Source organism: Prosopis cineraria, unplaced genomic scaffold (assembly GCF_029017545.1).
Source record: "Prosopis cineraria cultivar Desert tree isolate PC_DT_omini unplaced genomic scaffold, ASM2901754v1 PC13, whole genome shotgun sequence".
NCBI lineage: Eukaryota > Viridiplantae > Streptophyta > Magnoliopsida > Fabales > Fabaceae > Prosopis > Prosopis cineraria.
The window spans coordinates 10022971-10033922 of record NW_026555344.1 but is presented as its reverse complement, the minus strand read 5'-3'; the positions used below and the strand labels follow the sequence as shown (position 1 = coordinate 10033922).

The 10952-nt window shown below is 31.1% G+C and overlaps 1 protein-coding gene across 1 annotated transcript; it reads left to right on the top strand.

Annotated features, from left to right (window-relative positions):
* Positions 1-3573: 3573 nt before the first annotated feature.
* Positions 3574-7087, top strand: LOC129291201 (AP2-like ethylene-responsive transcription factor At1g16060). Its single transcript, XM_054928444.1, has 8 exons — positions 3574-3870; positions 4014-4096; positions 4301-4309; positions 4449-4537; positions 4653-4726; positions 4811-4861; positions 5114-5190; positions 6307-7087. The coding sequence occupies exons 1-8, from the start codon at positions 3731-3733 to the stop codon at positions 6828-6830; spliced, it is 1047 nt and encodes a 348-aa protein (XP_054784419.1). The 5' UTR covers positions 3574-3730; the 3' UTR covers positions 6831-7087.
* Positions 7088-10952: the final 3865 nt, after the last annotated feature.

The following is a 10952-nucleotide window of genomic DNA, read 5'->3' as shown; positions in this document are numbered from 1 at the left end:
ATTAAGAGTAGCTCTCTCAAAAATATTTTTCACATTTATGCGAATTTAATCTCGTGATTTCTTGTAAATAGTATTACTTCCTATAAATTTTTTATGAAAAAATTACTTATAGGTCTTATGGAGTAGACTCATTACAAATAAGTCCTGTGAAATTTATAAACCATAGCTAGGTCCCTTGAAATATGATTATAATTTAAAATTAAGATGTAAAAACAATAATACCCCTATTAAAAGTACATTATATCAGTTAAGTAATTTACAACTACTTTATTAGTAATTTATAATTATCACTTTAGCTTTTTACAACTATAACTTTATAATTTATATACTACCTGCATTAAAAAACATAATACATTTTTTGAGGGGTTGGGTGATAAAAAATATAAATTATTTTTAGTCTTTCAAGGTGTAATTATTATTTTTTTTAAATACTCCTATTGAAGAAATCATTTTATATTTATTTTAGGGTGAAACACCCTATTAAATAGGGATGAATATAAAAATATAATATTAGTTTAAAAATAAATAACTACTTTATTGGGAGGTGAGATTTGATTAAAAATGCTTTATATTTTTTAAAGGAGGGAGTATTCAATAGTTAAAATGATTATGCATTATAAGTTTAATATTAATTTGCATACAAATGCTTCATTAGTTATTTATAACTACCACTTCAATATTTTGCAACTATAATTTCATATATCTAATAGTTAAATTGATCATGCATTACTAATAAAATTTAACACTAATTATTTACAACTATCTCATTAGTAATTTACAGCTATTACTTTGATATTTTATAACTGTAATTTTATATAATCCCTCTGTTAAAAAATATAAATTATTTTTTAAGAAGTTGGATGTTAAAAAATATAAGACATTTTTAGTCTTTCGAGGTGTAATCATTATTTTTTTTAAAATGCCCTTATTAACGAATGATTTTATATTTATTGTAGGGTTTTTAATAGGGGTAAATATAAAAATATAGGGTTAGTTTGAAAGTAGATAACTACTTTATTGAGAGGTGAGATTTGATTAAAAATGCTTTAAATTTTTGAATGAATGAAGTATTTAATAGTTAAATCGATCATACGTTACTAACAAAGTTTAATATTGATTGTTTGTAGCTACTAATCAATAATTTACAAATGTGACTTCAATTTTTTTATAACTATAACTTCACATATTCAATAAGTAAGGACATTATTATCTTCACATTCCAAGTTTAAATTATACTTGGGTCCCTTCCCAAGGGACTTGCTTGTGGTTTCTAACTTTTGCATGATTTATTTGTAAATAAGCTTAATTTACAGGGCCTATACATAATTTTTTCAATTTTTATTAATATAAAATATTAAAAATTTGAAGGGCACTTAGTTCAAATAATTAAGGGAATTGAGTCAACTTATCATAGGGTTTAGAGTTTGAGTTTTGAGATATACAATCACATTAAATAAATATGTCAAATGTATTCCCAAGATACCAGCAACCATGATGTCATCATTGATATTAATGGTCTCACGTATCATGAATTTGAAAATAACAATTTCACACAACATTGATAATACTAGATGATGAATATAAAAGTTACTCCTTTGATTTAAAATTATAAGACATCTTTTACTTTTTTTTATGTTTAGAAATATAAGACATTTTAAGAAGAAGAAGAAGAAGAAGAAGAAGAAGAAATATAAGACATTTTGATGTTTTCTAAGATTGATTTATTTTTTAAATGTCCATAATTTGTTTTTGCTAGTTTAAAAGGTCTTTAATTAACATTTGAAATTAATGAGATTTTCATATTTACTTCCTCCGTTAAAAAATATAAGATATTTTTTGATGAGTTAGATGTTAAAAAATGTAAGACATTTTTAGTCTTTTGAGGTGTAATTATTGCTTTTTTTTTTTCAAAAGTGCCTCTACTGATAATGACTTTATATATATTGTAAAGTGTTTAATAGGGACAAATATAAAAAGATAAGATTAGTTGAAAAGTAGGTAACTACTTTATTGAGAGGTGAGATTCAATTAAAAATGTTTTATATTTTTAAACGGAGAGAGTATTTATAATTAAGTTGCTCTATTAAATAAAGGCAGACATGGTATTATAAAAAAATAAGAGAAATGGAAAAGAGTGGGTAGTTTTTAATGATAATAATTGTTTTTAAATAAAAATTAGTTAAAATATCTTATAAATTTTAAAAAATAATTTTAATGAAAAAACATGGTCTACACTTCCTCCTCCCTACATAGAGAGTATATTTTTTAAAGTTTGATTTGTCTGTAAATGTAATGCGTGCCATAAAAATTATAAATATTTAAATAATTTTGCTTTTATTATCTCAAACAAGAAAAAAGATATTAATTGCATGCTTTACTTATGATCATGATATTAGTTGTGAAGTTATTAGAGATAAAACTAAAAAATTATTATAATTTTATTAATTTTTAAATAGATTATAAAATTTTATTGATATATAAAATTTAATTAAAAACACTTTATATCAAAATGGATAAAGTACATTTATAAACAAACAAACACAAAAAAAAAAAACCCTTGCAGAAATATGACAACAACATCCACTGTAGACATAGTGCGCAATAATGATTTTCAATTTATAAAAGTATAGGCTCACAATCTACATGAACTTGATAACAAATGAAATGATAGTCAGTTTCCTCTCAGTGCCCCCCCCCCCCCCGCCCACCCGGGAATTCAGATCTATCTAAACGCACATTAAGTGTCAAAACGACTTCGAATATAATTTTTTTAGGCATTTAAAAAATAGACGAAAACCATTTCAAGCCGAACCGATATCATATCCCATAATGGTAACAAAAATATAGTATGCGACGAGTACGGCTTCAAGACGACAACAAATTAAAACCCAATTTTCGCCGGCTATTTTTTCCCTCTTCTTCTATAACACCCTCACTTTCCTAACCACTAACTGCCAAGATCCCACCTTCCTCCATCACATTCTATTAACAAATAGTCAATAACAACAAACCCAGTATACATTGAAAAACTACTTCAAAGTTCCTGATAGAAAGTCTAATTATCACAAAATCCTATAAATTGCATAAATTATTTTTAAATCCCAAATCCCTTCCTTGTAAATATTTATATATATAATTATACCAAGTCATCTTTATTCTATATTTTTTTAAAAGAAAACTTAACACACAAACGATGATGGCTGATTGGAGTTTTGGTGGCCAGCCGGAGCTCTGACAACCGGTGGCTAACGTGTTAAGTTTTTCTTAAAAAAGAATAAGGGTATTTGATAATTATACATAAAAAAATATCTACAAATAAGTAATTTGGTACTTGAGAGTAGTTTATGTATTGTATGAGCCCTTGTGATAATTAGAATTGGTATGGGACTTTGTAGTGATTTTTCCTATGTTCTTTCTAAGCTCATTTTCTTACAAAATTATATATCTGTGACAACAGAAAAAAAAAATCGAATTTAAAAATTTGCCATTTTAACAGTTAGACAACCTAAAGAAGAAAAATGAATCAGAGAGAGAGAGAGAAGCGTGTAGGGAATAGGATAAGACCTACTTTTTCACTCTGTTTCTCTTCCATTAATGCCCTTCTTGTTGGGTGACCTGGTCACAATTGATATAGGGTCTCACTCCTATCTCAGTCTCTTAAAAACTGCGTGTGTTTTGTGTGTGTATGTGTGTGTGAAGTTGCAGCACTGCGTTGTGAAGGTGTGTGATAATGGCGAAGATGTCACAGAGGAAGGTGAAGAACGCTGAAAATGGCAGCACGACTTCAAAGACGAAGACGAAGCGGACTCGCAAAAGCATTCCCAGAGACTCTCCTTCCCAACGGAGCTCCGTTTATCGGGGTGTTACAAGGTCTGTATTTATTAATTTTATATATTCCCTTCAATTTATTCGTTCTTTCGTTCGTTCTGCAATTGTAGGATTCTGCTCTGTTTCAATTCTTGCTCCCATTAATTCCAGAGTGAGGATTTATGCTGTGTGCGTGTACTATACAGGCATCGTTGGACGGGTCGGTATGAGGCTCATCTCTGGGATAAGAATTGCTGGAATGAATCGCAGAGCAAGAAAGGAAGACAAGGTTCTTAACTTAAATTAGATCATCGCCCTCTTCTACAGGAAGACGAAGTTCTTTCTTCCTTCTTGTTATTGCTGTTAAATTATCTTGATCCGCAAGTCTAATTAATCATTTAGCTTCCACTGATCAATCTATTTTTTTTTGGTTGATTTCTTGTCAATTCGATCGATCACGCAATGGGGAAAACAACTGGTTATATATATGCAGTGTATTTAGGTATGTTAAACGACTTTGGGAAATCGTGGATCATATTTACCTTCATGATTTTGGCTAGTTTGGTATGAGAATTCATTCCTGTGGGTAGTAGGATTGGATGGGGATATTAATAAATGGCTCCAAAACTTGGGTCTCTCAGGGGCATATGATGATGAAGAAGCTGCAGCACGTGCCTATGACTTGGCAGCATTGAAGTACTGGGGCCAAGACACCATCCTCAATTTTCCTGTAAAATTTTCTATCCTTCTTCTTCGTTATATGTTTATATGAATAAAAGTTGATAGATGAAATATATGTTCTGTTTTATATCTTACTCATCATATATGATATGAATTTACTGTAGCTTACAAGTTATGAAGAAGAGCTCAAGGAGATGGAGGGTCAATCAAAAGAAGAATACATTGGATCCTTAAGAAGGTTCTTAGTTGTTCATCAGCAGTGAAATGTTTTACTGATCCGAAACCATATTTTAACTGTAAATAAACAAATTTTCATGTACAGAAAAAGCAGTGGATTCTCTCGAGGAGTCTCAAAGTATAGAGGCGTAGCAAGGTAATCCTGATAAATATATCACATATAGTCAAATGTTTGTTAAAATTAGTTTTAATTAGGAAGCTGCGCTTGTTCACTTGGCTACTTGCTAGCCACAAGTTCGGTTATTAATGATCATGGGTGAATCATATTAATGAAGGCACAATATAGTGCCAATTGATGACAGATGGATGGGCAATTTCCATGACGGATCCATCTATAATTGGTTACAACTTAGAAATGCTCTGACTTTTAAATTTAAAAATTTTTCAGGCACCATCATAATGGAAGATGGGAGGCTCGAATCGGCAGAGTCTTCGGCAACAAATATCTTTATCTCGGAACTTACGGTAACCCCTTTGACCTTTAAACGCTCTATGAAACTCTCTCCCTATTGCTCAACTTTTTATTTGGTTTAGGTTTGGAACCAGGGTAGTTAGTATGTGCGTGCGTGCGTGCGTGTGTCATAGGTGTAAATTTCAATCAAAATCCAGTAACATAAACAAATTGCAAAGAATATCAAACCTAGACGAATAATTCCCCAAAGGAAATGCTCAAAATTGCATTGCGCTTCATGTGGATCATGAACAGAGAATGTATATTATTTGCATTATGTGGTTAATCTCTTTCCCCCAATCAGTCAATGACAAACTATATGGCCAAAAATTTGTGCGCTTAATTTCCTTCTTGTTGAAAAAGACGTGTGCATATGCTTTTTCTTACTTATAACCTCTTTTTGGTAGATAATAGATATATATATATATATATATATATATTTAAACTTTTGGATATATGGAGTTTTTGAGAAACCTTACGAAAACGTCCCTTTCAATACATTTAATATACCATTCTTCTATATCTCCTTTAACCACCATGTATGGCCTTTAGTATTTGGACGCAAAATAAGGATTCATATTTATTTGTGACACATGGCAACGAATCGGAACAATGTTTCACGACTTGCCAACTTATTAAGGCCAGCCCTTAGGAGAAACTTATCAATTTTTTTAAATACATAATATTTTGGATCCCCACACATTCCATCTTATTTTTACCACCTAATTAGCTTAATGTTAGAAACTTGATAGTTATTTTAATTATTTTAGAAAAATTATTTTTACAGGATAGAGAATATTATATGTATATAAACATAATTGCATTTGAGTTTGCATTCCAAATAGTAAATTCCCACTTGACCAGAAAAATGGTCCTACAGTTCAAAATAATAGGACAAAACAATAGAGGTCAAAGTTATGTACATGCAATCAAATCCAGTTGGTTGGGATGTAGATCACCGAACCTCAACTACTTAATAAAGCTATTTATTCATGATCTCATTCTTTTCAAAGTAATGCCAAAGTTTCCACCGAAATCTGCCTTCAATGTTAAAAATTATTGGTATTCTTATTTAAAATGAAATGAAATATGCTTTTGCATCATGATTTTCTTCCCATTGTACGGTACAGCTACACAAGAAGAAGCAGCCACGGCATATGACATGGCAGCCATAGAGTACAGAGGACTCAACGCCGTTACAAACTTTGACCTCAGCCGTTACATCAATTGGCTCCCTCCTAAAGCCCAGGACTCTCCTGAAAACCCCACAAGTGATCACAGCACTGAGTCAGGAACAAACCCTAAGCCTGAGCTTGAATTAGGTTTTGTGTCCCACCAGCTCAATTCAAACTCTGGTGAGACAATGGTGGCCCCACCACGATCCAGCGGTGGCGCTCCGTCATCATCTGCACTAGGGCTTCTCTTGCAATCATCAAAGTTCAAGGAAATGCTGGAGAGGACTTCAGCTGGAGACCATAATTACTCTGCAACAGCAACTTCAGAATCAAAGCCTCCTCGTCGTACATTTCCTGAAGATATTCAGACATTCTTTGATTGTCATGATTCAAGCAGCTATACTGAAACTGATGACATCATATTTGGTGATTTGTGCTCGATTGCTGCTCCAATTTTCCATTGTGAGCTTGATGCTTAGAAAATTTTTTTTCAACCCAAAAGTTTGGAAGAATAGAACTATGTTTATTTGGTAGATTCGGTTGTACCTTGGTTTTATAAGGTGTATAATCAAAATACATGATCAGCTATGAAAAAAACAGAGAGGCGTCAGGACAGGAATTCCAAAGAAAATCTTTGGGGCAAGGGTAAACAAATGAGAGGATAAGATTCTTTCAATGATACTTACACTAGTATTTTCCTGCTTGTATGAAAATTTGCTATTTTTTTTATTGTTTTTATGTATTGTATCTACTCCCTCTGTTCGAAAATATAAAGTATTTTTTAAGGAGTTGAATGTTCAAAAATATAAAATATTTTTAATCTTTTAAAGTGTGATCATTGCATTTTTTTTCAAAAATATCCCCATTGATAATGATTTTATATTTATTATAAAGTGTTTATTAGGGGTAAATATGAAAAGATAAAGTTAATTAAAAAATTAATAATTATTTTATTGGGGGATTAAATTCGATTAAAAATATTTTATATTTTTAAACAAAAGGAGTATCATATTTTACATTTGTGAGGAAAGGAGAGGCATGCAATCTCATTCCAACTTTTGATTTTTGCAACTTTATTCATGAGTCTGTTATCTTTTATACATATACACTATAAATTGGTTTAAACAAAATCACACGAAAATTTACTTTATTGTTAAAATTAGGTAGAATATGAGTTTAATGACCTCTAAAGTACTCTATTATCAAAAAGGGACCAATACAATCTAAAATAACATGCCAGGATCTGAGTTATAATCCCATTCACATTTCATTGATAAATTATTAAAATTCATTTCCCTTCTATATATTTAAACAAAAAAGTCCAATCTTCACCATTGTGATCAGTGCCAAAGCCCCAACAATCACTAAAGCCCTATTATTAACGGCCACTAAAGATCTTGCGACAATTTGTAATTCAGATTTTGACAATTTTTTCAAATCGTGTTCGAATGTTAACTAATTGTTTTTTAATATTAACAAGCTTTAGTTTTTATTTTGATAACTTATCTCACTACTTAGTCTTTGAATAGATAGTCTAGTAACAACTACTTGTTAAAGGTTAAATTATAACTTATCAGTATTTTAGGAATAAGTAGTCAATATTCATAGATCGTTTGAAGAACAATTTATCAAAATTTAAACTATAACTACTTAATATGTTTAAAAAGTAATTTACCAAAATCTAAAATACATTTTTTCAAAATTGTAGACTACAACTTGTTACCGAAGCTCCTACACTAGTGATAGCAGCGGAGGGTTCAATGGTTTTTTTTTAAAAAAAAAAAATAGCAAAGTGCATTTTATTTATTCTTCCATGATATATAATAGCTTGTTCGACAAGTTCTTGAATTATTCCCTCTTAAAACTACTAAAAAATAATTCAGTACGTATTATTAGTTTTGCCTCTATTAGGTAAAGAATAAACATGATTATTATTATCACTTCTTCTACTCATTTTCAAAATTTGTGATTATCATATCTAAAAAAACAAATTAAGACAATTATATTTAAACATAATATCTATCTATTCGTGTTTCTTCAATTAATATACAAATGCACCATCTTTCTTTTCTTTTCTTTTGGCCAACTATTGTGCGTCTTACTTTCGAACAACAAGTCCATGCTTCATGCGGTGATGTGCAAATCACATGTACACACATTTGTGTCACTATAAACATTGAGAAGGTAAAATAGAAAAAAAAACGGTTTATTATTAAAAAAAACGTGGTTGATAAATGTCTAAATCTAAACCAAGAAGTCACACTAAATATTGATGAGTCAAGTAGACTGTTGGAAATATAGTTAAATTTGATTCTCACATAAAAGGTTCTATGAAATTAAGAGGGAGACAAGTGTCATTGGCACCCCACAAAACATTAAAGTACTGAAAGCAAAATATAATACGCACTTACGTAGCGACTATATATCGTACATGTATAGGTGGCTAGGGTTAATTGAAACGTTTTTTTCTTTGCAAAATTACAACCAAGGACTATTGAAAGAATTTATTTACAGACAAGTACCAGATAATTTTGAAATTATGTTACATGATGAAGGCACTAAAATATAATTAATTTTTAATACGAAAAGACAAAATTGCCTCTCAAATGTTTTTTTGAAAAAAAAAGCTCCTCAACCATTGGCCACCGAAGCTTTGATGTAGGTGATTGGACCGCCCCACCAAACCGGCCATCTGAGCTTTGGTATCGATCATAAAATTGGCAAGGGAGGCAAGCCACTTTTTTTAAGGTGGCCAAGATGGGGTTTGAGCCCATATCCTCTTGGCTACCAAAAAAATTACCAGCCACTAGGTTAACAAATTCTTTTAATTATATAATGCAAAGTTTTATATATATTTAACTTTGTTTTCACTTTTCATGTCAACATTTATCAAAAACTCAATGGTTACTTGTCATTTACAAATAATTACTTGTTAAATTACTAATGAGACTTGTTAAAAATTTTAATATGTACTGTTTTTTATAAATGCTTACTTGTTTTTATTACCAGGAATGACAAGTTTTCATTAGCAATTTAATAAGTAATCATTTGTGAGATAACAAGTCTCATTATTAGTTTTGAAAATTTCTCTTGATAATTTGATAAGTAAATTTTAGTAAAATAATAAGTTTCTATAAGCTTTTGGTAATAAAAACAAGTAAATATTTATAAAAAACACTCTATATTAAATTTCTTTGACAAGTTCCCATTGATAATTTAACAAGTAACCATTTGTGAAATGACAAATTCAATTACTAGCTTTGAAAATTTTTTTTCATAACTTGACAAGAAAATTTTAGCAAAATAACAAGTTCCTATGAGTTTTTGACATATAAAATTTTAATAATAAAAAAATAAACATTTATAAAACCCACTCCATATTAAATTTCTTTAACAAGTCTCCGTTAATAATTTAACAAGTAATCATTTGTGAAATAAAAAGTTTGAAAATATTGGACCTTCAGCGGCAGGTGGTTGAGGAGTTTTTTTTTTTTAAATTGAGAGTACTTTTATCTTTTTACATTAAAAATTAATTATGTTTTGGTTCCTCAATCCTGTAGCATAATTTCAAAATCATTTGATATTTATCTGTAAATAAATTCCTCCAACAGGTTGTATTTTTCCTTTTTTTCCTGTTTGGATACAAATTGAAAGGTTTTGTAATTACAATCTAGGGTGCGTTTAATAAACTCACGTTTCACATCCCAAATGTGATTTTTAACTTTTGGGATGTGGGATGTTGTTTGGGATTTTTTTTTCAGATGAAATGTGCTTTTCAAAAGGACTTTTAAATGGGTTTAAAACTAAAAAAATAGGAAGCAACATTTGGGAGTTTTTGAAACACAAATCAGACAATGTGAGCATTAATGATTGGTACCTAATATTATAAAAAACTATGATACCCTCATATTTCTCCTTCTTCACGTGCAATCGACACTGGCTTGTCTCATTTTGCATTTTCTCACTCGTGTGTCCGTCAACTGTCTGTTGCTCCTCCTTCTCTCCTCCGCCGTCTAGTCACAGATCCCAAGCTCCTCATCTCCAGCATCTAGGCACCAGCGGTGGCCTTCTCATAAGTTGCCTCTACTTCCTCTGTGGCGGCAAACACGCCTGGCTCTCCAGCTGGCTCGAAACCGGCAGATTCCTTGTCTGCCTCCTTCCCTTATTCATCTCTTTCATTCGCAATCACCTCTCCCGACAAGCCAAGCCCTTTGTCTCCGTCAACGTGTGCCTGCTCCTTTTAGCCTTCATCATCGGTGTTCTCACCGACCTCGACGATTACCTCATGCTTATGGCTTAACTCGCCTCCCCATCTCCACATCCGCTCTGATCATCACTACCCAGTTGGCTTTCACCGTTGCCTTTGCCTTCCTTCTCATCAGGAGAAAGTTCACCCTTTTCTCCATAAATGCTGTCATCTTGCTCACCACTGGAGTTGGTGTGCTGGCTCTTCATTCATCTGGAGATCACCCCCAAGGCGAGTCCACCAAGTAATACGTGCTGGGGTTCGTATTAACACTAGCAGCTTCTAACAGAGAGATGAATAGAGTTTGGAATTCTATTAGAGATCAAATTGTATATTATAGATTGAATCATTAATA

Coding starts and splice junctions, on each gene's coding strand:
- LOC129291201 (XM_054928444.1), top strand. CDS start 3,731: ATGGCGAAGATGTCACAGAGGAAGGTGAAGAACGCTGAAAATGGCAGC. Junction 3,871..4,013: donor GTTTATCGGGGTGTTACAAG/GTCTGTATTTAT, acceptor TGTACTATACAG/GCATCGTTGGACGGGTCGGT. Junction 5,191..6,306: donor TCTTTATCTCGGAACTTACG/GTAACCCCTTTG, acceptor TGTACGGTACAG/CTACACAAGAAGAAGCAGCC.